Genomic DNA, 27,092 nt, shown 5'->3' with positions numbered 1-27,092 from the left:
TTCGATTCCCAGTCAGGATGCATGCCCAGGTTGCGGGCTCGATCCCCAGTAGAGGGCGTGCAGAAGGCAGCCGATCCATGATTCTCTCTCATCAGTGATAAGTCTCTCTCCCCCTCTCCCTCTCCCTTCCTCTCTGAAATCAATACATTTTTAAAAAAGAAAAAAGAAAATTTGCCAAATAATAATGGTGGAATCTTTTTTCCACTGGGGCAGAGAAGGCTGGGTGTTTCAAAGGTTCAGTGACATTAAGTTTATAAAGACCACCTTTCCCGTCTCCGGCAGGGAGGCCTTTTGAGTAACGAGCCCACCTCTGGAGGAAAAGGTTTATGGGTTCCTGATCCTTCCTGCCTTTGCAGCTGGCTAGTTCTGATAACACTCTTAAATAAACCCTTTCACCTTTAAAGCCTCACACATCCACTCCTGTTTGCTGCTCTGGGAGGTTTATAGCTCTAAAAATAGCCTCGCTCTAAAAAGGCATTTGCTGTTTGTTTGTTTGTCGTTGTGTGTGTGTGTTTTTAGAGAATAAAAGTGCCCCGGCTGGGTCCTTAGTCACTTAGAAAAGAGAAGCACTGTTGATGTGTTTCACTATAGCCTGGACCTGTGGTTCTCAACCTTCCTAACGCTGCAAACCCTTTAATACAGCTCCTCATGTTGTGGTGACCCCCAACCATAACATTATTTTTGTTGTTACTTTATAACTGTAATTTTGCTACTGTTGAATCATAATGTAAACCTCTGTTTTCCGATGGTCTTAGGCTGTGCAGCAGCGGTTCTAATAATTACAGTCTTAGGCTCTACAGCAGGGGTCCTCAAACTTTTTAAAGTGGGGGCCAGATCACGGTCCCTCAGAGAGCTGGAGGGCTGGACTATATGAACTACTAATTCCTACTGTAACACCTCGGCTGCGCTCACTGACCAAAAAACCTGGCGGGTCGGATCAGACTCCTCTGCGGGCCGCATGTGGCCCGCGGGCCGTAGTTTGAAGACCCCTGTAATGGTGCCTACAGCAGGACTGAGTCATTATTCGTTGAGTGAATGGATGTATTTTTAAAAAAATACTGTTTTATTGATATGTCAAACTCCTGGTCAAGGGGACAATTAGCCTTTTATTATATAGGATATACACTGAGTGGCCAGATTATTATGCATTCAGAGAGCATAATAATCTGGCCACTCAGTGTGTATGTATATTCTTGAAAATGTTAGCTGAGCCCGGCTGGTATGACTCAGTGGTTGAGCATCAATCTATGAACCAGGAGATCAGGATTTGATTTCTGGTCAGGGCATATGTCCATTTCCAGTAGCGGACGTGCAAGAGGCAGCTGATCAATGATTCTCTCTCACCATTGATGTTTCTCTCCCTCTATTTCTCTCTGAAATCAGTAAAAACATTTTTTAAATGTGAGCTGAGCCTAGATCCCTGCCGGGAAGTGAATAGGATGGGAAGCTCCAGCCTTGGCTTACACACACAGATATTCCTGTTGACCCGGTCTCCAGACACCTTAGTGAAGGCAGCACTTCCTGTGGACGGGAATCACCCGCTTTGGAAATGGAAGTGGAAACAGATGCCGAGGGAGGATGGTGGCTGATGCGCCCGCTTTGCATAGTTATAGATATTCCGCCGGGTCCCGACCTGTGCTTCCTGCTTGCTTGGGAATACATCCCCTGGCCTGTTCGTCTCGGCCACCCCACGCTCCCAGGGCTCCTGCCGCGCCAAGGGAGAGATGGAGGGGAACAAAAGGCCCCTGATCTGCTGTTGAAGCTGCCCCTGACCTTCCTAGATAATGAGCAGATACGGGTTTCTGATAAAAAGGGAATAAATCGGAGGCTGTTCAGGGAGCCGGGGCAGTGATGGAGGAGAACAAAGCCACATCCTAGAAGCAGAGGGCACGGGCACCTTTTCCTACGACCAACGTTCCACGGAGGCCAGATGGGAGACAGTCCCCCATAGGGGGAGGGGTTAAAACACCCCCCCCCCCCAGCGTTCTCTGAGTCCTAGGACTAATCTGAGATGAAAGTCAGACCCCTATTTCTCTTCCTTCCTCTCTGAAATCAATATAAATATATTTTAATAAAACAGCCACACCACAGTGCTAAAAACAGGGGTAATGTATATTCACATCAATTCCAGGGTTGCATGATGGCGTGCATGTGAAGAGCTAGGCTGAGTAGCAGACATGGCGGACACAGCGGGTCACATCATGTGCGAATCTGTGTGAGCTTGGCACATTTCTGTCTCGCCTCACCCTCCCTTGCCTGCGTCTCCTTGATGATGACAACAGTGATGATAATAACTACAGATATTTATTGGCTGTGAGATTTGTCTGTTTTATGTCTGCGGACACTCAGGGTGTGGCTCACTCAGGCAGCCTCCCAGATATTTTTCCCAAAGAAAAGAAGTTCTGGGTTGTTACTGGCAGATTGTCAGGATACATCACTGAAGAGCTATTTGGCCCAGGATGTCCAATTCTCCGTAAATAACAGCAGAACGCGTTGGCGATGTTGATTGTGCTGCACCAATGAGAAACATAACAAGAACGTAAATCATGCTTATTTTAATGGAAACATGAGCACGTATATTCAGAGGCTCAGGAACTAGGTGGGGTGACTAGAATTCACGGATCATTTCTAGGAGACCTGTAGAGGCTTGAGTGACTGAGGTCCCTGGTTCTTTATTGGTGTTTTGCTTCTAAGCCTGTGATGTTCCATGTTTTGTTGATGGAGGTGAATGCCCAGCACAGTTCTCACCTTGGTTGGCCAGGATTATTGACACTCGTCAGGAGGCGGGTCAGTAAAGAAATGGGGCGAGGACAGGTATTTTCCCTGAATGAGAAATGAGTGGACAGCGGGCTGGCGTGGCTCAGGAGTTGAGAGTTGACTGGGAGGTCAGGGTCAGGGCACATGCCCAGGTGCTGGGCTTGATCCCCAATAGGGGGCGTGCAGGAGGCAGCTGATCCATGATGCTCTCTCTTCATGGAGGTTTCTCTCTCTCCCTCTCCCTTCTCTTAAATCAATAAAAATATTTAAAAAATAAAAGAATCTCTCCTCTACTGCTATCTCCACAGGGTTTTCTTTTCTTTCTTTCTTTTTTTTCTATTAAATATTTTGTTATTCATTTTAGAGAAGAAGGGAGAAGGGGAGAGAGATAGAAACATTGATGAGACACATCTATGGACTGCCTCCTGCACGCCCTCTACTGGGGATCGAGCCTGCAACCCTGGCATATGCCCTGACTGGGAATTGAACCAGAGACCTCTTGCTTCATAGGTCAGTGCTCAACCACTGAGCCATGCCGGCCAGGCTTCATGGGGGTTTCAGAATGAAAGGTACCAGCTCCCGCAGGGAGTCGGTGACAGATGGGGGCCTAGTGAACACGACAGGGAAAAGGAATAGTTTGCCTCTGAGAGGGACACACATTCCCAGAATCCTGTTCTCAGGGAGAGGTGGGTGTTGGCGGGACCCAGTGACCGACTTTCAGAAATATCTGTCTCTTCCTTGGGGCGGGTGGTTCCATCCCAGAAGGCTTTGCCTAGCAACCGTCACCAAGCGCACGTGTTTTCGCAGTAGCCTGAGAAGATGCTGGGCTTCAGCCCAGGGCTCCGTCTGTGTCCTGCTTCCCTCACCCACGGTGATGGATTCTGACAGCAGACAGGGTCCCCAGACCGGAACCGCTCTCCTCCCACGAACTTGAACTCTGTCTGACCTGTTCATCCGGCCAGGGAGACCGGTGAGGGATGGTTTCAATAAGGATAGGGAAGCAGCTTTGAGGGTCATGACAGGGTGGTTGGGACATAGAGCAGGTACAGGGCAGGAAAGTAGTCCAAGGTTTTCATTTTTATGTTTCTTTTCTTTAAAAAAATATGTTTTTATTGATTTCAGAGAGGAAGGGAGACGGGAAGATAGAATCAATGATGAGAATCATGGATCAGCTGCCTCCTGCACGCCCCCTACTGGGGATTGAGCCCGCAACCTGGGCATGTGCCCTTGACCAGAATGACCCTTCAGTCTGCAGGCCGATGCTCTATCCACTGAGTTAAACTGTCTACGGCCATTTTTATGTTTCTTTAGACATTTTAGTGTCCTCATTCACGAAGAGGCTACTCAACATTCAGTTCATGGTTCTATTGTGTTAGTTGTGTTTTTCTGATTTATTCGGGGAAGTGTGTTTTGGGGGATAACACACCCTCCACTTCTCACTCGCTCACCGGTGTATTTGATGAATTTTCACTCTTAATCCTATGGAATAGGACCTGTCGTTTTTTTTTTCCTTTATGGCTAGAGTTACTGTGTCCTTTTAAAGAAATCTTTTTCCACGCCAAGGTCAGGAAGCTGTTACGTATTCTTCATAAAACTTGGTCAAGTCACCTTTCACATCGAGATCTGTGACCCATGTCTGGTGATGTCCTGTCTATCGTCGGATATAGGGCCAAGGTCCATGTTCCTGTTCGGGTATTTAATTAATTTTTTTGAAGAGACCGCCCTTGCCCTTACAAAGCTGGAGTGTCACCTTGGTCATAGATAAGACGACTGTGTATGTTAAAAGCCATTTCCGGACACTTTTTCCCTTTCGGATCTATCTTTCTGTCATTAGATTAGTATCACACTTTCTCATTACAGCTTTCTAATAGGCCTTGAGGTCTGGTTGGGTATGTCCTTCAATTCTCTTTCTCTTCTTCAAGATAACCTTGCCGGCTCTTGGACATTGGCATCTGTATATAGAAAAGCCTAAGCGACAGGCCAACTGTCCGGGGGCAGATGCTCAATGTGGAGCAGAAACCACAGGCATGGAAACATGGAACAGACCGATGAATCTCAGAAAGAAGGGGGATGGGGGAGGGCAGGAAGAGGTTAACCAGAGATCTTATATGCGTACTAGAGGCCCAGTGCATGGATTTGTGCACCGCTGGGGTCCCTCAGCCTGGCTTGCAGGGCTTGGGCTGAAGCCAGCTATCCATCATCCTCTGAGAGGTCCCAGATTGCCCAGGGACCCTACCGGTGCACAGATCCATGCACCGGGCCTCTAGTTTTCATATAAGAACATGAATTAACTTGAAAAGTTACACAAGAAGACATTCTGGAGGGAGAATTTGCAATGCCACAGGATGAAATCTTCCATCCTACGAACAGAGAACATCCTTCCCATTGTGTTTTTTTAAACTCCTCTCACTCATTTTAAAAATTCCTCATTTCAGCCCAGCCAGGGTGACTTAGAGGTTGAGCATCGACCTATGAACCAAGAGGTCGTGGTCCGATTCCTGGTCAGGGCACATGCCCAGGTTGTGGGCTCCATCTCCACTAGGGGGCATGCAGGAGGCAGCTGATCCATGATTCTCTCTGATCATTGATGTTTCTCTCTCTGTTCCCCTCTCCCTTCCTGTCTGACATCAATAAAAATATATTAAAAAAAGAAAAAAAGACAATAGAGATAACTTGGCTAAATTTGCTAACATCCCCCAAAGCTGACGACTTTCCATGCCAGCTCTTGATGGAAGGGAAATTAGTTTCAACTCACTGTCACCACACACAGGCCACTTGGCGCTTGTTTGTCTCCGTAAGCGATGCTCACTCTCTCCCCCATGGCACGCCTAATTAGTTGAAAGGCCGAGAAAACAGCTGGATCTCCGGGGAATCCATACCCATGAAATTGCTCCACTCATTCCAAAGTGCTGTGCCTTCCAGTTTCTAAGGAAGTTCTTTTGCTAAACAAAATTGTTTCAATTATATCCCTATGCCCCGTCCCTGTCCCCATTGCTACCTTCTTATTGTTAATCCATTCAACCGTGCACCGGCTTCCTGTAAGCTCCAAGACTGAGCCCTGGTCCTCTCTTCTGTTTTCTTCAGCTTTTTAAAGAGAATGTTTTCATTGTGTTTGTTTTAGAGACAGAGGAAGGGAGAGGGATAGAGAGATAGAAACATCAATGAGAGAGAGCCATCACTGATTGGCTACTTCTGCCCTCCCCTCCTCCACCATCATAGGGGATCAAGCCTGCAACCTGGGCACATGCCCTTGACCGAAACCGAACCCGGGACCCTTCAGTCCACAGTCCAGCACTCTATCCACTGAGCCACACCAGGTCGGGCCCATCCATCATTTTAAAGGCTTTTGATATCATGATCGAGTGAGCTACGTTCTAGAGTTCTTACAAGAGAGGGTCTGTAGGCTCCAGGCAGATGGGAAAATGGAATAAGAACTTTAACCTCTACTTTTTATTTTTTTGCTGACTTTGGACAATAAAATGAATCCTATATAATAAAACCCTAATATGCAAATTGACCCAATGGTGGAACAACGGGTCACTATGCACGCACTGACCACCAGGGGTAGATGCTCAATGCAGGAGCTGCCCCCTTGTCGGGGGGAGGGGTGGGTGCTGGAATGGGTCAACGGGGGAAATAAGGGGACATCTATAATACTTTCAACAATAAAGATTAAAAAAAAAAAAAAGAGGGAGACATAATTTAGAAATGGAATTTGGCAAGCTCTGCTAGGTTTCAGCAAGAGCCATATGTTAGCGACTGCCACCTGGCAAATTTGTTTCAAAACATTTTGGGCATGCCGTCTACCCCGCTTGGAAATATTTGCTCTACAGTTACGTGGCCGATTGAAAAAAGAAAAAAGAAGAAAAAACAGGTCACTTAAAAAAGGGTGTAAGGGAAAGAGAGAGAGAGAGACTGGCCAGAGAGAAAGAACCGAATTATCAGGCGGAAGGCAGTAACTTCTTTCAGAAGCAGCAGAGTCTGAGCTAGGTTATGGAAGGTGGTGTTTTAAGGGTGAGAGACGGGAAATGCCGGCTAAAGATGAGTGTCGGGGAGCTTTTTTAGAGATTTCTTCAACAGCGGGCCCTTTCGTGTGAATTGGATGTTTCTTCTTGGTTCATGCTTATCTGTAGACCCCCCAACACTCCCAAATCCAGAACTTTCCACGTGTAATACCTCTTAGAGGCCCCTCTGGAATGTGACTCTGACCTTCGCCGTGCTTGAGGCATGTCTCGTGTTTGTTGTTATTTAAGAAAACAACTTTAGGCCCCGCTGTGGTAGCTCAGTGGTTGTGTTGGCCTATGAACCAAGAGGTCACGGTTCAAAGTCAGGGTACATACCTGGTTTGTAAGCTCAATCCGTAGTGTGGGGCATGCAGGAGGCAGCTGATCCACAATTCTCTCCCATCATTGATGTCTCTCTCTCTCCCTCTCCCTTCCTCTCTGTAAAAATTCAATAAAATATATTTTTTTGAAATGAATTTTCACTCGATCTCACCCTGCCATGTGGGATATTGTGATTTTTATTTTGCTGATGGACCTGCGAAGCCCCAACTTCCCTGTTCTACTTAAAAATGGAAAGAAATTCTGACTGTTGTATCTCCCCTCTGAAACATGCTACGTTCTTTTCCCTGCTCAGAACACGGGGGTCTTCATACAAAAAGACCGACCCAGCCTCCAGCAGAGGATGGTGCACACTGAACTCCTCGCTTCAAAGGCGGCGGCGAGGTGGAAGGTGGAGCCTTATTCTTCTCCCAGCTTCTCTTTAGATGGATTTCTTTAGAAAGAAAGAAAAAAAAAAACCCACCACAAAACATAAAGGGGCTGAAGAACACGAGGTCTTTTCAACCCCTTCATCTTCCTGCCGCGGCAGTGTTCGGGCTAGGAAAGAGTTCTTGTCCAGGAAGCGCGTGGGGTGGGCGGGAAAGGGGAGTCTCGTTCCATTCCCATCAAGGGCACGACCCTGGGCTGAGCATGTGCGCCAGGCAACCAGTGGATGTGTCTCTCTCACATCGATGTTTCTCTCTCGCCGCCTCTCTCCCTCTCCCTCCCACTCTCTCAAAATCAAAGGAAAAGTAGGTCGATGCTCACCCATGGAGCCTCACCGGCCGGAATCATGGACGTGAAACTTAGACCCGTTACAGATCCGTCACCGTGTGACCGGAAAGCTTTGTGATTGGATTTTCCGTTGTTGATAAACAGGCTGAATATGTAAATGTGCAGGCCCTGGGAAGGCGCTCGTTCTCAAACTTACAAACATGGTCCATCTCCACTCGCTTCCCCTCTCCCTGCTGTCTGGCTTCAGCCACGGGGTCTACCAGACGGCCCGCTTGCCTCCTAATTGGGGAGGGACCTGGTGCGTGTCTCTGTGACTCTGCTTTATAAGCTCCCTCTTCCTGCCAAGCCCCAGGTCCCCGCCGCTGGGAACAGGAGACGGGGAAAAACACACAGGCTTTTGCACCGGGTTTTTATTCAAACACAAACTTTTCATCTTTGCAGGAGCAATTAATTTTCCCTGTTTCAGATGACAGCGGAGCGCCCTTATCTCCTTCTCTTCCTTCCCAGCGCGGGCGGGCGGGGCCCTGGGGAGCGGAGGCCGGCTCCTCTCCCCTGTCCCCGCGGAGCCAGATGAGATGGTTTCTGAACAAAAATTCTCCGAAACCTAAAAGGGAGTTAGTCATCTGGCTCGTTAGCATGGACCGTCAGAAGCTGTTCATAAGGAGGATAAAAATTTTAAGAATCTGCCTTTATTCGGGGCTTTTCAAAGATGTGTGACAAAGCTCCAGTCATTTAAAAAATGTCCCGTTTTTCTTTCTCTTTCTCTGGGTCCTGTTAATTTTATTTCGCCTCCAGCATGAGCAAAGCTGTAAAATGGCCCTAGCCGGTGTGGCTCAGTGGATAGAGCGTCGGCCTGAAGGGTCCCGTCTTCAATTCTGGTCAAGGGCACATGCCTGGGTTGGGGGCTTGGTTTCTGGTGGGCGGCCTGCAGGAGGCAGCCGATTGATGCTTCTCTCTCTCTCTCTCTTTTTCTCTCCCTCTCCCTCTCCCTCTCCCTCTCCCTCTCCCTCTCCCTCTCCCTACCTCCTTCTCCTTCTCCTTCTCCCTTCCTCTCTGAAATCAATAATATAAGTCTTACAAACGTTCCTGCTACTTGGGACAAGCCCAGAGCCAACCCTCCCCCTGTGCCCACCCAGACAGTGGCTGGTACATGTAGCAACTTCCCAAGTTCCTAAAGAACTAGCTTGTTCTTTGCCACAACTTCATTGGCAGGTGTGTTTTTGTGTTTGTGTTTTTATTTTGTTGTTTTTTGGCGCTTTTTGGTGGTTTTGATTTTTTAACATTAAAGATGTGGTTGTGATCAGCACGGAGCCTCGCAGCGTTGCTCCAGCATCTGCCTTGCATCTGTTGGGGGAGCTCTTGTGCTAACGCTCACCGGCCTGGGGCGGCCTCCTTGGTGTTCCAGATGCGGTGCTGGCCCCGCGCTGACCCGCCGGTTTGTTTCCTATGAGAAAGAGAGGGAAGATCGCCTAGGCCGTGGCCAGCAAATGGCAGCTCTCGAGTCGCATGCGGCTCTTGGGCCCCTTGAGTGTGGCTCTTTCACAACACACCATGGCCTGGGCGAGTCTATTTTGAAGAAGTGGCGTTAGAAGAAGTTTAAGTTTAAAAAATGTGGCTCTCCAAAGAAATTTCAGAGAGGAAGGGTGAGAGAGAGGGAGAGCTAGGTCCTATTGGGGATCAAGCCTACAACCTGGGCACGTGCCCTGACTGGGAATCGAACTGTGACCTCCTGGTTCATAGGCTGAAGCTCAACCACTGAGCCACCCAGCCAGGCCATGAGAAAATCTTAAATAGATTTTTTTCAATTGGAGGGATTAGTGCTAGGCATTCCAGAGCGGATGTAGGCAAGTCGCTCTGTAGTTAATAACATTTGCTTCATTTTGTGAGAAAATATTGGTATTGCACTAATTTTTTAAATAGCACGGATAATTATACCCCTATTAATGATGTCAAATATTATTACCCAATACATCGTTCCAATTATCTCTTCTAAATTAAACAGCGGATCTCCAACAAGTTAATTTTAAATAATTATGCCGGATGATAATGGGACGAGGGCACGCAGGCACCTTCCTGGTGAACACAGAATAAAACACAGCCTGGTTTTCTGTCCCTGGTCCCCCAGCTTCCCCCCCCCCCCCCCCCCGCCCGCTTTCCGTCCGCCAGTCACTAACCACATACATCATTAGTGTGCTCCAGCCCCGGAACCCTCAGCCACTCGGAGTCCACCCCACCCTCTCCCTTCATGCTGGGATTTTGCCTATGTTACTCTTTTTTTTTTTTATTGTTATTTAAAAAAAATATATGTTTATTGATTTCAGAAGGGAGAGGGAGAGAGAAAGAGAGAAACATCAATGATGAGAGAATCATGGATCAACTGCCTCTGCAATCCCCCTGATGGAGAGCAAGCCCACAACCAGGGCATGTGCCCTTGACCAGGAATCGAACTAGGGACTCCTCGGTCCGGAGGCTGATGCTCTATCCACTGAGCAACACCAGCTAGGGCTGCATGTGTTACTCTTCATCCTGGAGTGTCTTGCCCCACCTGGTTGCTTGCATAAAAGCTCCTATGTACCCCCTCTAGGGACACCTTCCCCACCTCCCTTTGCACAAGTTACTCATTCCGTCGGCCGAGTTCCCAGGGTGCACTGTCTGCCCCTGGTCTAGAACTTTCAGAGAACCAGCTGTTCTTGGTCTCGGGCAAGTCTGTGGGCTCCATCCCCAGGAGGAGGCATGCGGACCGAAGGGTCCCTAGTTCGATTCCAGGTCAGGGCACAGTCCCCAGGTTTCCCTGTTTCCTTCCTCGGCGAGAGTCCGTGGCCTCAAACAGCGGTTGGAAGGCCGTTCGTTCTTCCCTTTTCTTTCTAAGTGAATGACCAGAGAAATGAGCAGGAGGCGGTCGATGCACGTTTATTGAGCGGGTGAATGGGTTCAATGGGTTCGTAATTCTGGGCGTTTCAGTGAGCCTGGGATTTATTTAGGCCGCCTAGGGGAATGGACAACGGAGCCGAAAGAGAATAGTTCAGTTTTAAAATAAAAAGTGAGGAGCAAAGTGTGAAGGAATGCCATTGAGTTAAGTGAGGTGATTTATTTAAACTGTCTTGGGAAATGCTTGTCAGAAAGTCTTTAGATCTAGTACATACATTGCATTGTGGTCGCTATAGGTTACTGCAACTAGTCAATGGTAAAAACTCCCTACTTCCTAATAGCCCGGGAGGCATGGGGCAGTGGTTGAGCGTCGATTTATGAACTAAGAGGTCACGGCTCCATTCCTGGTCAAGGGCACATGCCCGGGTTATGGCCTCTACCTATTGCAGGAGGCACCCAATGGGCGATTCTCTCTCATCCTTGGTGTTCCATCTCTCTCAGGGCCTTCAGAACTGCTCTTTCTCCTCTACAAAAGCCATATGCACCCGGCTGGTGTTGCTCAGTGGTTGAGCCTTGACTTATGCACCAGGAGGTCACAGTTCAATTCCTGGTCAGGGCACATGCCCAGGTTGCTGGCTCAATTCAATCATGCAGGAGGCAGCCGATCAATGATTCTCTCTCATCATCGATGTTTCTCTCTCTTTCAAATCAGTAAAAATGTATCTGTTTCTTAAAAAGCCAAGGTGCATCGAGGCTGCGTTTCTTTGGGAAGAGTCTGGAGGAGGAGCTCAGCTTTCTCAGGAGGGACCTGGGGACAGGCAGGCTGGGAAGGAACGTTGGGTGTGGCCGAGTGTCTGATGGTCTCTTGCTTCTGAGTGGGTAGCTCCCTGTTGCGGTCTGACATGCCCCCAAGTCTTGAGCATCCCCTCAGCATTTAAAGAGAAAACCAGTGGAAGGAGAATCCATAAAGTTGCATTAAACATTTTTAAACATATTTTTATTAATGTCAGGAAGGAAGAGGGAGAGAGAGAGAAAAAAACCATCCATGATGAGAGAGAATCATGGAATAGCTGCCTCCTGCACGCCCCACATTAGGGATTGAGCCTGCAACTGTGACCTCCTGGTTCATGGGTATTCAACCACTGAGCCACACTGGCTGGGCTAACTGCATTTTAATCAGCGCTGACGCCAAGGTGTGCCACAGCTGGGTTCCGTTCAGCCTGTTAGCATGCAGAACTATTGTACACTGCCGAACGCTGCCGTTTCCCAACCGAGAAAACAAACAAAACAAAAAAAGCAGAACTAATTGAGATCGTCATATCTCAATAAATATGCAAATGAAACAATCAAAACAAAGAAATTCTATTTATCACATCGTAAAGTCGCAGAGCGCTGAACTGGCCGGCTGGGAGGCTCTGCAGGGGAGGGAGACTCCACCAGGCCCCCCGCTCTCCGCCCGGGGTCACTCCTCTTCTCTCTGACTTCTCTGTACGTGTTCCTTCCTGTGGGTAACTTCTCTCTCCTCTTCCTCTCTCCCTCCCTGTGTCCGTGCCTCCCCCCTCTGTACGTCTCCTTCCGTGCTCCTTCCCTTCCTCCTCCTCCTCTTCTCTGTCCACGTGGCCGGGCACGCGCGCAGATGCAGCGGCGGCGGCGGCGGCGGTGGCGGTGGCGGTGGCGGTGGCGGTGGCGGTGGCGGCGCCTCGGAGCTGGATGACGAGCCCCCGTGCATGGAGGAGATCGACTATGGCCCCGACGGCAGCTCCGACCGGGAGGGGAGCTGCTCTGAGCTGGACCGGCAGATCCGGGAGTGGGCCTCCCTCCAGGACCAAGAGGGGGGGAGGGAGGAGGAGGAGGAGGAGGAGGAGGAGGAAGGGCCAGGACTGGGAAGAAGAGACACCCCATAGCTCCCAGGTTCACAGCGAGTTCCGTGACTGCAACCATGGGACTGGCGGCTGAGCGGTTTCCGCACCACCGGACACGCACACCTGTGGGGCAGAGAGCCAGCCCTGCGAGCCCCGCAGCCCTAGGTCTAGGTTTTGCTCCGTTGCACGAAGCACAGAGGCCAGTGACGACGCTGCCACTACGTCCGTTCCCACGCATATTCACAGCCACGTTATCTTCACGCAGAGCCGGCGTGTGCCGTGGTCACACTGCTGTCCCTCTCCACAGCCCCCTCTCTGTGCAGCCTTTCCCCACTGCCCGCTCTGGCTCAGAAATCCCACCCCGTCCTCCGTGTGCCGGCTCAGACTTCCTCCGTGACACACACACACGGAGCTGCGAGGGCAGTAACGGGGCCGCTTCCAATCCAGGCTGACGTACGCCTTCACGTGTGCCTTCTGCTCAGTGTCTGCTCTCTCCTGAGAACAGCCTGCCTGTCTGGTTGGTCATGAGTCTGTGAGGTCAGGAAGGTAATCTGTGCAAAATGTGCGTTCTGGGAGGGAGGGGGGAAAGAAGGCGAACTCGGTGTCAGCAATGCGCATCTCCGCTCCAAGCAGGTGGGGTGTCACCTTCTCGTCATCGAGTGCGTTTCTGGGAGGAAGTGACCTGGGCAGGGGACTGTCTGGGCGGCATGTCCAGGACCAGCCCGGAACATGGGCTGTTTCTCAGTGCATGTTCGGAGCCAATGTCTGACGCCCGTGCCAGGCCCTTCCCTGAGCTCTGAGGCCGCAGAGAGAAAACCCAGGTTTTGTCCTCACGTGGCTCACAGTTCAGTGAGAAGATTAACAACAGCAACAACAGTTTTATTGTGATATGCCAGCACCTGCCATGATGGAGCCAGACCGAGAGAGGAGAACACGGGGTCACCTGATGTAATGGGGGGAGACGGGGGAAGCCGACTATAGGAGATGATAAGTTAAGGTGATTCTTGATGGATGCACAGGAGATGCCTGGTAAAAAGGAAAGCAAGCCTGGCCCATTCGATTCCCGGTCAGGGCACAGGCCCGGGTTGTGGGCTCCATCCCCAGTAGGGGGCGTGCAGGAGGCAGCCGATCGATGATTCTCTCATCATGGATGTTTCTCTCTCTTTTCCTCTCCCTTCCTCTCTGAACTCAATAAAAATGTATTTAAAAAGACACACCCATGCTAAGAGCTAGGAAGCGTTGGTGCAAAGGCCTGTGGTGGGGTTAGAGCTTGGAATAAAATGTTTCGTGGGATGGCTTTAAAGAGGTGTTTGTCTGTGGAGGAAGGAGTGTGGCCGGAGTTGGAAAGATCGCTGTCTATCAAATCAAGCAACCTATACACACAGGTGAACATGTTTGCACGTACATGTGTGCGCGCACACACACACACACACACACACACACACACACACACATCACTGCTGAGCCACACGGCTTCCTCAGCGGCCTCTTTGAATTTTCAAACCTCCTGTGTTTTCCTGTCTCCAACAGGGTCTCCCATAGCACCCCTGGGGGTACCAAGACCCAGTTCACATGCCGCTTCCTTCCATCGTCACCCCACCGAGCCCCTCACCCCTCCTCTGTCCGCGGTCCCACGTCTGCACCCCTCTGCGGCGTGCTGCCTGTGTATGTCCAGCCGCCCGCCGGCCAGTGAACGGGAGCGCTCTGGTGTGGGCACCTGCTCTTCCCTTGCTCCCTGTCTGCACCTGGACTCCAGAGTGTATCTGCTTCCCCCCTCCAACCTGTCCCCACACCCCATCTCCCACCCTTTAACCCCCCCCCCCCCCCCCCCCCCCCCCCGCACACACAGACTGTCCGTTCTTGGAGGACAAACATGCTTTTGTTCGCTCTGCATCCTGGGGCCTAGCCCGTGCCCAGAACGTGGCGGGCTTTTATCCGCTGGGTGCTCAGGAGGGAGAGCTTCATTTCCGCTGCCAAGGCCTCCGGAGAAGGCCCTGCGCCCGTTGCCGCAGTAACCTATTAAACATAGATGGCGGAGCGCGGAAAGTGGGACACGCCCGTGCCCGGCACGCTCCGAGCAGCGAGGAGGCATCCGGGGAGCATCTCTCCCTCGGCCCCGTCTGCTCTGTAATTCTCCAGAAGCGCCTGCCCTTTTCTTTTTCCCCCTCTTCCTCCAATGGCCTGCAGAGGTCAGGAACGGGCCTCCGTTCCAGATGCTGGACACCCCGTCCCCATTAGCATTCACCCGGTGTCTGTGGTGAAGCCGCCCCTGCTGCACGGGCAGCGGGAAGGCATTGCCGTGACTCGAACAGCGTGGAACACCACGGGGTGCACTCAGCCTGGGCTGCTCTCTGCACACGCGTGATGCTGGCTGGGCTAGTCCCAGTCAGAGGGACCACTGTCCTGGGCACTGACGCTGACTGGCCCCAGCTCACCAGCTCATTGAGCCTGGCTCTCTTAAAAAAAAAAAAATGTTTTTTTGTATTTTTTTTTTTTTTTTTTTTAAGTTTCAGAGAGGAAGAGAGAGAGGAGAGAGGGAGATAGACACATCGGGGATGAGCAAGAATCACGGATCGCTGCCTCCTGTATGCCCCACCCTGGAGATCGAGCCCACCACCTGGGCCTGTGCCCTTGACCAGAATTGAACCTGAGACCCTTTGGTCTGCCAGCCGAAGCTCTGTCCCCTGAGCCACACCAGCCAGGGCTGTTCTTGTATTTCTCAAAGAAAACAAGGGTGTGTGGGTACAAAGAGAGGAGCTCTCCGATGTTCCAGACTTCTGTGTGTGCTTAAGTGCCGTTCAGAACCCAGAAATAAAGGACGTTCGTTGGCCTTTAGACTGAAGGGTCCCAGGTTTGATTTCAGTCAAGGGTATGTTCCTTGGTTACGGGCACATCCCCAGTAGGGGGCATGCAGGAAGCAGCCAATCCATGATTCTCACTCATCATTGATGTTTCTCTTCCCTCTCCCTTCCTCTCTGAAATCAACACACACACACACACACACACACACACACACACGCGCGCGCGCACACACACACTGAATGGCCAGATTATTATGATCATATTAGAGGCCCAGTGTATGAACTAGTGTATATATAGGTGGGATCCAGACAGCCTGACCAGGTGGACATTGGGTGGTTGGCCGGCCTGCCTATTGGTCTAACTCCTGGTTGAGGGGACAATTTGCATAGTAGCCTTTTATTATATAGGATATACACTGAATGGCCAGATTATTATGTGTTTAGAGATAATAATAATCTGGCCACTCAGTGTGTGTGTGTGTGTGTGTGTGTGTGTGTGTGTGTGTGCTGCCTATTGGTCTAACTCCTGGTTGAGGGGACAATTTGCATATTAGCCTTTTATTATATAGGATGTACACTGAATGGCCAGATTATTATGTGTTTAGAGATCATAATAATCTGGCCACTCAGTGTGTGTGTGTGTGTACTGTATGTATTTTTAAAAAATCAATGGAAAAATATCTGAGTGAGGATTAAAATAATTATAATAATAATAATAATAACAACAACAACAACTGTGCTGTGAAATACCCAGGTCTCTATAGAAAGTGACTTAATAAACCAGTAATCGCTGCATTTGAACTTATTTGAAAATGCTCAGTCACAAAGGGAAAGCTGAGGTGGTTTTATAATGTTTCTATCTTCCATTGGCTGGAAATGGGGAAGGCATCATTTTGTCTGAGGTGGGAGGTGAGAATAAATCCACAGAGAGGCGCCAGTTCAGAACCAGAAATTAGCCGGGGGATGGGGGGATGTGGCTAATAAACATGTTTTAATTCTATTGTTTTATTTTGGAATGCCTTTAAATATTGAAGTAATCGACGTGACCTGGGCATTCACCCATTGAAATCACAGTGAAAGAAGATCGTTCAGGTAACTCAAGGCTTCACAGGAAAATAAAACCAGACATTTTCAGGAAAACAAAACACTACACAGAAGGCAAAAGACTGACAACATTTCATAGCTGCCATTTTACGTGTCAGCACTCTGAATCCTGCCTCTCAGTGACACAGAATATCAACGACCATCAAGTAGGAAATCTAAATCTATTTCCATTCATTACCCGGGACTAAATAAAAAGACTCACTCGAAAACCCTCCAGAGTGAGAAGCAGGTACGGAGTGAAAATTTCAATAGAGCCATTAGCAACGCGAAGAATTTCAAAGGCGAACACTGAAATTGAGAGGAAGGAGTTTAGGGGCTCGGGAGGAATATTAATCCTTTTATTATCGGAGCTGTGAGAGAACGGCTTGATGACAAGGAAGAGACATTGTCGACTTCACTGGGGCAACTTGGCCTAAACATGTGCAAAACTAAACGGTAGAGAATGGCCCTGGCCCACTTTGCTCAGTGGATAGCGTGTCGGCCTGCGGACTGAAGGGCCCCAGGTTCAATTCCGGTCAAGGGCATGTACCTGGGTTTCAGGTTCCCCGGCTTTGATCTGTGTGTGTGTAGACAGCAATACATCGATGTGTCTCTCTCACATCATGTTGCTCTCTGTCTCTCCCTCTCCCTTCCACTCTCTCTAAAAATCAATGAGAGCCCTCACTGGTGTGGCTCAGTGGATGGAGCATTGGCCTGCAGACTGAAAGGTCCCGGGTTCGATTCCAGTTAAGAGCATGTATCTTGGTTGCTGGCACAATATATTAAAAAAGAAAAAAGGGAAAAAAATCAATGGGAAAATATCCTTGGGTGAGGATTAAAGATACACACACACACACACACACACACACACACACACACACACACACACGGGCCGGGAACGGAAAGGCATTCCCACCCAGGGTACCGCCGGGCGATGTGTTCTTCGCAGCCCAGCACCCTTAGAGGCGGCGATGTGGGGACGTGGCCATCGCTCATCTCTGATCCCCCTCCTCCCCCTCCTCCAGCAGGGCCGCTGCGGACGTGACAGATAGGGACGGGCTTAACGAGATCTGTGGGATTATGTGGGCTCGGGAGCGATGGACATGGAAGAGACCGTCTCCTTCAGTTGTCCTCATGATGCATGAGCTTGACATTCACCGGCCTCATGCGTGAGCCCAGCCCAGCCGCCTCCCTGGGCTTATCTCCCCACACAGCTGGTCCCCAGCCGCTGTCCAGGACCGGGCAGTTTGTCATCTTCCCCTGTCTGTCCGGCATGGTGACATCTGCTCACCCATTCTTCTCTCCATCCCGCCCTCCACAGCCTCACTCCCCTCGCCCAGATCTGAATAGGGCTTCTCCCATAATGCTCCTCCCTCTCTCTCCTCCCACCTGCGACCCCTCCAAGCATTGATGACGCAACGAACCATATCCTTTCACCATCTGCAAATGGGCCGTGATGTCTTTCATGGTGGTTGGATGCCTCACATGCATCCTTCATGTCTCTGCCAGGGCCCTGGCTTCTTACCACGTCATTCATGTTGAGCACCTCCAGTTCCTGTTTGTTTGTCAACATTATCTTCTCCTGTCTATATAAAAGGCTCATATGCAAAGCATCCCCTGGAGTTTGATCGCTCACTGTGACATGCACTGACCACCAGGGGGTGGTGCAGAATGAAGGGAGTCCCCGGCCAGCAGCCAGAAGGAAGGCCCCGCCCCGATCAGCCCTGATTGCCAGCCAGGCCTAGGGACCCTACCTGAGGACAAATTCCGTGCACTGGGCCTCTAGCTATCTGATAAAAAGGTTTACTGTAGCCCGGCCATGGAGGCTCAGTGGATGGGCATCCACCTATGAACCGGGAGGTCACGGTCAGGGCACATGCCTGGGTTGTGGGCTCGATCCCTAGTGTGGGGCGTGCAGGAGGCAGCTGATCAGTGATTCTCTCTCATCATGGATGTTTCTCTCTCTCACTCCCTGTCCCTTCCTCTCTGACATCAATAAAAATATATTTAAAAATAAAAAAATAAGGGGTTAGCCTGAGAAGGGAGGAGCAGGAGGGCTGGCCATGGCCAGTGACAAAGGGCCGTTGTGTTGGGGGCTGTTTTAGGAGGTTTTATTAATTTTATTAATAATCATATAGCAAGGGGGCCTCCATACAGAAAAGAGTTGAGTTCTATCATGGAAGAACAGAAAAAGCAACACCGTGAACAGTGTTTTGTTTTCATGTTGTAGTTTTGCTGTAGTCTCTCCATGCGAACATGTTTTTTTCATTTTACTCATTTTTTTTTGAAACTTGCGAGTATGTGTGTACGGTCGGAGGGGAGGGATTTGGGGGGGGGGAGACTTGGGGTGGAAATACTTTGAATTCCATCAGGACACATTTTCCCGGCATTATTTGCTTTTTAAAACAAGCCAATATCATCATTTATAACCATAACCCTGAAGGCATCTCAGTTGCCTAAATAGATAAACAAAATGAAATGTACAATTTGCAGGATCTTTAAGCCAAGTACTTTAAGAACCCGGAATGGTTTGGGGGAAGACATACAAGCGGTAAAAAAAAATCATATGCGATGCTATCTAACGCTGTTTATTAAATGCCTGTTTACGGTTGTGTTTGGTATTCTGAAGGACAAAGTGGAGTAATTGGGGGATTACAGGATGACAGCGCCAGGAGGGAGGTAACGTGCGTCTCATCCAGCCCGGGCACTCGGCGGCGGCAGGCGGTGAGGCTAACAGGCTGAGTTCTGGGCCGCGTGGACCTAGGAACCAGGAGGTCAGGGTTCAGTTCCCCGTCAGGGCACAGGCCCGGGTTGTAGGCTTTATCCCCAGTAGGGGGCGTGCAGGAGGCAGCCGGTCCATGATTCTGTCTCATCATTGAAGTTTCTCTCTCCCTCTCCCTTCCTCTCTGACATCAGTAATAAAAACGCATTTTTAAGAGAGTTGCCGAGAATAAATCCGATCACCGTCGTTGGAGGGAAGTAGTCGATTGGGTCTCAGGGAGGAGCCCAGGGGCAGGGACAGGACAGCTCCTCGGGGGTGGCCCTGCATGCTGTATTTTCTTGCAATATCACTTTGCAGTGACCTCGGCTGTTTTCCTGCCCCTCTGTTCGCCACAGGACGGGCTGTTCGAAGGCTGTGCTGAGGCAGACATTAACCTTTGGAAGAAATGCCATTCCATTGAGTCCAGGAATCCAGACGGGTTTTTCTTCTGGGGGGAAGACTGTTTTTTGTGTGTTTTTTTTTTTAATTTCTTTTCTTCTTAGCTAGTCTTTAAGAGCTCAGAACTGTGTGGTGGGCTTGACTGAGAGAGCCTTCCTGGTGGCAATGAACTCGTTCGCCAGAGGTGGTCTCCATGGTGATTTTTGAAGGCCACGTATGAATCAGTCTTCTACATAGTGAAGCATCATTTGCGAATGGAATTGAATGGCTAACAATAATCAGCAGTACAGTATTACCTTTAGTTCTGGTATCCGAGACTTTCCACAGACTACTCTTAAATATGTGTGTGTGTGTGTGTGTGTACACATACACATAAATTTTAGAGGGGAAAGGAGGGGGGGAGAGACAGAGAGAAACATCAATGATGAGAATCATTGACTGCCTCCTGCACACCCTCTACTGGGGATCGAGCCCACAGCACGGGCTTGTCTCCTGACCGGGAATCGAACAGTGACCTCCTGGTTCTTAGGTGGACACTCCACCCCTGAGCCACCTAAGTGAGGCCACCATCACTCTGGACGATGGAGAGAGCTGTCCCAAGGTGTCCTGGGCCTGGACTTCTCCCTGCTCAGGGCTGTCGCTGTGCTGAGGTCATACAGAATTCGTGAAACAGGAAGGGGCCGGGATACAGTATTCGAAATCTTCATAGAAAACAGGTGATACCTGTGTGTGTGATCCGAGTGTCTGCAGTGCCTTTCTTCCTTCCTTCCTTCCTTCCTTCCTTCCTTCCTTCCTTCCTTCCTTCCTTCCTTTTTTTTTTTTTTTTTTTCCCTGTGAGATGGATACAGGTTTCATGGCACTTAGGAAGCAGGCGTGATTCATCAGCCGCTCCACTTTCCGGAGCGTTTTGAAGGGCAATGATTATGGATCGCTGAGATGGAGTGACAGGGTGATGCATTGGGCAAACCAGGAAACCGGGGTGCCGGTGCTGGGAGCGCGCGCCAGAGAATACGCTATAAATAATCACCGTGGGACAAGCAGGCGAGCTGTTTCTCCCCCGGGAAAACGGGTGTCGGGTATCGAGAAATTTCTCCATGCCCACGTCCTGAAATACGTCCCATCACGCTTTACAATGGAAGAGTAAATAAACAAAAGGGAGGTGTAAACAGACAGACGGGTCTTATGAGTCCTGGTATAAAGTGATGCATCACAGGCAGCCGGTAAGAGAAAGTTAGAAAGATGTAATGCAATGGAGAGAACTCACCGTGTATCACCAGGTGGAAAAAAAGGAAATTGTATTTGCATTTACAGTGGCGGGGGGGAGGAGAGAGTGAAACATGGCCAGAGTTTATTACGATTGTTTAACTTGAACATAGACCTGTGTGTGTGTGTGTGTGTGTGTGTGTGTGTGTGTGTGTGTGTGTTTGTATTGTTTATTTTTTTTACTTAGATGTTCTAGCTTGATTCGTTCTTACTAGTCAGAAGTCTAGGGAGTCTGTCGTTTAAAAAGTTACTTTTGTAGCTCTCCACGGTGTTCACCAGTGGATTCAGCCAAGGGCAGTTCGGAATGAAAGAATAATAATTCTCACCAGCCTGGCGTGACTCAGTGGTTGAACATCAACCTATGAACCAGGAGGTCACGGTTCGATTCCCGGCCAGGGCACATGCCCGGGTCGTGGGCTCCATCCCCAGTGGGAGGCATGCAGGAGGCAGCCCATCAATAACACTGGGGTAAAGATTAACAAAAAATAAATAAAATAAAAAAATTGAAAGTGCAGGGAATGTTTAGGGTAGACATTTGCAATGTGTATGAATCTTTTCAGGGAAGCGATTACTACAGCAAGGCAGCTGAAATGCTACCCTCTCACAGGGAAATAACAGAACGGCAAACTCCAGAAACCATGCAGGTTCGGCCCAACCAGCAAAAGGAACCACAACAAAGCAGGGAAATAAATGGCTAAACTGAGTGATTTCCTCCGGGAAATCGGTTTTCACAGAACATTCCTGGGCTTTTGTAAGAGCTTTCAAAGAAACGAGCACTCTAGCTTTATATTGTTTCCGATTTCTTTACAACACAGCGTGCATACTTTTTGTGGCACCTATGTATCGATAGCACCTTCCTTCTTCCCAGTGGGACCCAGGGAGGGGTGAGTGATATTTTGTTTCTAGATTGCTAGGAGTTAAAAAAAAAAAGGGGGGGGGGAGGCATTAAGAAAATAACTGGATACCAAAAAGTTATATATAATGATTTCTGGCAAAAGAATCAGCTTGGTCCGATGTGTACGTTTACTGAGTCATCACAGGAGCAAACAGGAATGCTGACTCTGCAAATTACTTCTCCTGGGTGCTGAGTCACGTTCTGGGGTGACTGGGGTAAAGATTAACATTTCTTGTCTTCAACTTGTTACCTCACATTTTTTGTTACCTCACATTTCTTGTCTTCAACTTGTATTGTAATGTGTGCTTCTGTTTAAACGGCCACGTGTGGATGGTAATGTCTTTGTATCATGCTCGCCGTGATGTCATCTCTGAGTGATGTCTGTTGAATCTGAAACCACATTTGTGTTGCCTTTGTCAGAGGAAAGAATGGAAGGTACAAGAAGAACATTTGGTTATCAGCTGCCAATGACAGATTTCTCCTTTATATATGATGCTACAGGCCCAGTGCACTGCACTCAGAGGGGAAGGGGTTCCTCAGCCCGAATTGTGAGAAGGCACAGGCCAGGCTGAGGGACCCCACTGGTGCATGATTGTGGCCAGGAAGGGACCCGGGAGGGTTCCAGAGCATGTCTGGCCCATCTCGCGCAGTCCTGATCAGCTGGACCCCAGCAGCAAGCTAATCCACTGGTCAGAGCGTCTGCCCCCTGGTTGTCAGCGCATGTCATAGTGAGCAGTTGAGCAGCCTTAGCATATTACATTTTGATTGGTTGAATAGACAACTGGACACTTAGCATATTAGGTTTTTATTATATAGGATACTTTTATTGATTTCAGAGAGAAGGGAGAGAGGTAAAAATATCAGTGATTAGAGGGAATCATGGATCGGCTGCCTCCTGCACGCTCCCTACTGGGCATGAAGCCCACATCCTGGGCATGTGCCCTGACCAGGAGTGGAACCGTGACCTCCTGGTTCATAGGTCGACACTCAACCATGGAGCCACCCGGCCGGAGATATCTGCTCAGGAGCTCAGAATTTAAACCTGCAACCTGGGCTTAGCCACTCGTGTCAGGAAATAAAACGTGCTTCCGTTGGCGATGTGGTAGTCAGAATACCCATTGTGTATATTTTTTCCAATTAATTGGATTTTAATTATTTTGCAGGGAAATCTATAAAAGAGTCATCCAAGTTGTCCAGATGAGAATACACCGATACATATTCCATTTGCTTCCATAGAGCTATCTCAACATGAAACTGAAAAAAATAAAATAAAATAAAAGGAAAACACACACAAAACAATAGCCGATTTAATTGTCTTCTGCGGAGGTTTATAAAGGACCCAACCGAGCCAGCTATCTCTAATTTTTAATAGAGATCGTTCTATTTAGAAATACAAAGGCCGAGGAGAATAGGCTTAGGAATGCTGTTTTCAATCAAGGTGACCTTTTACCAAGTTCGTTTCTGCCTGTGCCTGTGTGTGTGCCTCTGAGTGTGTGTGTGTGTGTGTGTGTATGTGTGTGTGTGTACATATGACAGCATCGGTATTCAGCTCAAGCAAGGAAAAAAAATCCGATAAGGATGTAGTAACATAAAGCTAGTTTCTTGATTTTCTGCACTTGCATATCGATGATGATTCTGGGGTGCTTTCTTCCCAGTCAGGACACAGGCCTGGGTCCTGGGCTCCATCCCCAGGAGGGGGCGTGCAGGAGGCAGCCGATCATTGATGTTTCTCTCTCCCTCCCACTTCCTCTCTGAAATCAATAAGAAAGTATTTTTTTTTTTTAAAGAGAAAAATAAAATCTGTCTCGTAGGGTTTGTTGTCTGTCTTATATATATATAAAAAAAATCCCTCTCCTCTACCCAAAATATAATAAGCACCAAACACTCGTATCATCATCTCTCTCGTGATTACGTTTAACAAGCTGCCTGCCTGCAGGCTGTCACTTGCAATAGGAGTCATGATTAGCCCCGCGATTCTGTGGAGAAAGCCTTGTTTTAGTCACTTTACTTGAGATTTGCCTGACCGCTGACATGACCGTGTCTTGTTCATCGCGTGTTCTCCGGACGGAACGCCTACGTGTCCTCTCGTCCCCGCTCCCCGTCTGGGTGACTGTAGGGGGCACCTCCTTCGTCTCTTTGGAGGGGAGGCGGGTTGTCTGCAGGATCAAGGCCGGATCTCGGTGAAAGTATTTCCCGGAGACGAGCAGGGGTGACCGCGGTCCCGTCCCCGAGGGCTTGGCCTTCCTCGGAAGAAACAGGGTGTCACTGGCCTTCAGTTACAGAGAGGAAGGGAGAGGGAGAGAGAGAAAAACATCAATGACGAGAGAGATCAGCTGCTTCCTACTGGGATGGAGCCTGCAACCTGGGCATGTGCCCTTGACTGGGAATGGAATCGAACGTGGGACCTTTGTGTCTGCAGACTGATGCTCTATCCATGGAGCCAAGCCAGCGAGGGCCCGTTCTTTGTTCTTATACCCTCTTGCCTCCTTCTTACACTCTGTTTGCCTGGGAAATTCAGTCACTGCCTCCATTAAAAGGGCAGGTACCTGGATGGCAGGCACCTGGGTGGCAGGCTTGATCCCTACCTGGCCCAGGTGATGGTGCATGTGAACCAATCCATATGCCTCTCTCACATCGATGTTTCTCTCTCCCTGCCCCTCTCTCTCTCCCTCCTCCTCCTCCCCCTCCCTTCCACTCTCTCTAAAAATCAATGGGAAAAATACCTGTCAGGTGAGGATTAACAGACAAAAGGAAAGAAAAAGAAAAACATGGGCATAATAGCAGCTGGTAAGCAAGACAGCTGCGCCTTGAGGACTCCTAGGGGTGGATGGCGGCAGGCCTGGGAACTCCAGGGCTTGGGGTCAGACAAAGACTGGAAATATTATCTTGCAGCCAAGTCCTTTTTTGTCACACTCTGATTTGGTCTGGGACAAAGAGACTTTCCATCAAATAGTGTTATATAAATATAAGCCAGGTGATTAACCTATCACAAAGAAAAAACAAAAACCTGGCAGGTCGGAGGCTGAAGGATTCCTGCGGCAGAGAGCCGTCCCTTTGCAAAGAAGAAGAGGGTTAGCCCCTGAGTTGCAGGGACCAGGGTTGCTCCACATCCAGTGTCCCAGCACATCCGTGTGCATGTGGGGCTGAAGGCCTGAGCTAGCAAGCACAGCCTGGGCATGTTATGGTACCCATGTGTATGTGGCACTCAGGCGTGTTACAGTAGAGACATGTTGCCATACCCAGGCATGTTACAGTGCGCATGTGTGTTCCGAGCCCAGGCATGTTATGGTGCACATGTGTGTTCCATGCCCAGGCGTGTTACGGTGCCCAGGCATGCTGCAGTACGCAGGCTTTGGGACTCGCGTCTCTGCCTGATCATGTGCCTGGGTGTGGAGTGAGCGCTGTGCAAATGACAAGACCCAGGGTGTCTGAGCAATAAGTGAATGCAAATGACTGTGGCCTCCCTGGAAATCACAACACAGGCTCGTTATTGTGTTTTTTTCAATCCTGAAAGAAACACCCCAGCAGTGGGGATCTGGCAGGACCGATAGAACCCTAACCATCCCAGTGGCCAGACTGAGGGGCATTGCCACGCACAGGCCCAGCAGCCCCTGCAGCACAGACGGGGCCGGGCGGGTCTCCTCCTGCCTGAGCCATCCCTGAGCCCTCCATGGCAGCCCTTACCCGCCCTTTCTCCCCAGTGCACCCTGGGGAGTGGAAAGTGTCCCATTTTAAGCATTTCCCAGCTGTCCCGTCTCCCTGCTCCGTAAACATATTCGCCGAGCGACGTGGGCCGGGCTCACTGTGGAGGTGGCTGTGCCGTTAGAGCATCTCATGGATGCCGCTCCTGCGCTGCAGCCACAGATGTCAGGGCGCAGACTCACCCACTAACAGGGAAGGACTCAGATCATGTCGAAAAATAAAACCTAACTGCGTGCTGTAGAGATGAGACAGGTCGGAAAGGGCACAGAGAAACGGGAAGTGAAGAGACGGACTGCGATCGCACCGGGAGAACCACAGATAAAACATAAATCAGGGAGCACAGTGGTAATAGCACAGTTCTCTGGAAGACAGAAATAAACGGCACACGGGCGCTGGAAAATAGAGGGCACAGACCCTTCACAGAGCCGACTCTCACGCTCTCCGTGCACGAACCGGCGACTTGAGACACGCCCAAGGACTGCAGGCAATAAGCGGAAAGGAGCAGTTAGAGAGATGCCAGCTCCGCCCGGGTGGCTCAGTGGTTGAGCGTCGACCTGTGGACCAGGAGGTCACGGTTTGATTCCTGGTCAGGGCATATGCACGGGTTGCAGGCTTGATCCCCAGGAAGGAGCTTGCAGGAGGCAGCTGATCCATGATTCTCTCATCATTGGTGTTTCTCTGTCTCTCTCCCCATCCCCCTTCCTCTCTGAAATCAGTGGAAATATTTTTTTTTAAAGAAAAAATGGTAACTAGCAGAGATGAACTTCTCTGCCATCCGTGACTGACACAATAGATGGTTTAAAAAATTGTCCGGTGTGGTTTGGTTGCTTAGAGCTTCATCCTGCATTCCAAAGGATCCCAAGTCAGGGCACATACAAGAAGCAACCAAGGAATGTATAAAAAACTAGAATAAATCTCTCTGTATATATATCCTCTCTCCCTCCCTCTCCCTCTCCTTCTCTGCCTCTCCCTCTCCCTCTTCTTCTCCTTCTCCCTCTCTCCCTCCTACTCCCTCTCCCCTTTCCCTCCCCCTTCTGTCCCTCTCTTCTTCTCTCTAAAAAACAATTTTTAAAAAATTCTTTATTGACTCAAGTATTACATGTGTCTCCTTTTCCCCCCCATTGACCTCTCCCCATCACTCCCACCCCCCAGCGCATGCCCTCACCTCCCTAGTGTCTGTGTCCATGGGTAACTATTTTAAATATAAGAACATTTTGCTCTATTGAAGCAAGAAAAATAGGTATATAATTTGGAAATAAGGAAGCGAAAAAGAAATTTAATGAGGAAACAGGCATAGATTTGAGGTCTGAGGGAGTTTTCGCCCCAGTCACACCCTTCAGTGAGAGTAGGAGACCCCATGAGAGGAAGGGACAGAGAGACAGAAACATCAATGAGAGAGAATCATGGATCGGCTGCCTCCTGCACGCCCCACTGGGGATGGAGCCCACAACCCGGGCCTGTGCCCTGACCGGGAATCAAACTCTGACCTCCTGGTTCCTAGGTCGACGCTCAGCCGGGCAGGTTATTCCTTTTTGTGGTGTGCCTTCATCCCAGCCCCGTGTTGTTTTTAAGCTCCGGGCTCTTCTTGGTTGAGAATAGACGCTAAAGGCGCCTGTGCTGAGCCGTGGCACAGAGACAGAAAAT

At 49.6% G+C, this 27,092-nt stretch overlaps 2 protein-coding genes across 2 annotated transcripts in view; one reads left to right on the top strand and one right to left on the bottom strand.

Annotated features, from left to right (window-relative positions):
• The window catches only part of AGBL1 (AGBL carboxypeptidase 1), a gene marked incomplete at its 3' end in the record, with an annotated part of 137,152 nt that extends 124,566 nt beyond the window's left edge, over nucleotides 1–12,586 (top strand). Inside the window, exons 23-24 of the mRNA XM_084868983.1 lie at nucleotides 12,319–12,338; nucleotides 12,369–12,586. Coding sequence (XP_084725109.1) covers nucleotides 12,319–12,338; nucleotides 12,369–12,586 — 238 coding nt within the window. The remainder of the gene's footprint in view (nucleotides 1–12,318; nucleotides 12,339–12,368) is intronic.
• TTC23 (tetratricopeptide repeat domain 23) overlaps nucleotides 1–27,092 on the bottom strand; it is a 995,109-nt gene that overhangs the window by 315,313 nt on the left and 652,704 nt on the right. The gene's annotated exons all lie outside the window — the stretch shown is intronic.

The sequence above is a fragment of the Pipistrellus hanaki genome (assembly GCF_964339955.1).
Source record: "Pipistrellus hanaki genome assembly, chromosome: 21".
Lineage (NCBI taxonomy): Eukaryota > Metazoa > Chordata > Mammalia > Chiroptera > Vespertilionidae > Pipistrellus > Pipistrellus hanaki.
The sequence above is the reverse complement of the archived record's forward strand: the minus strand, read 5'-3'. Positions and strand labels throughout refer to the sequence as shown.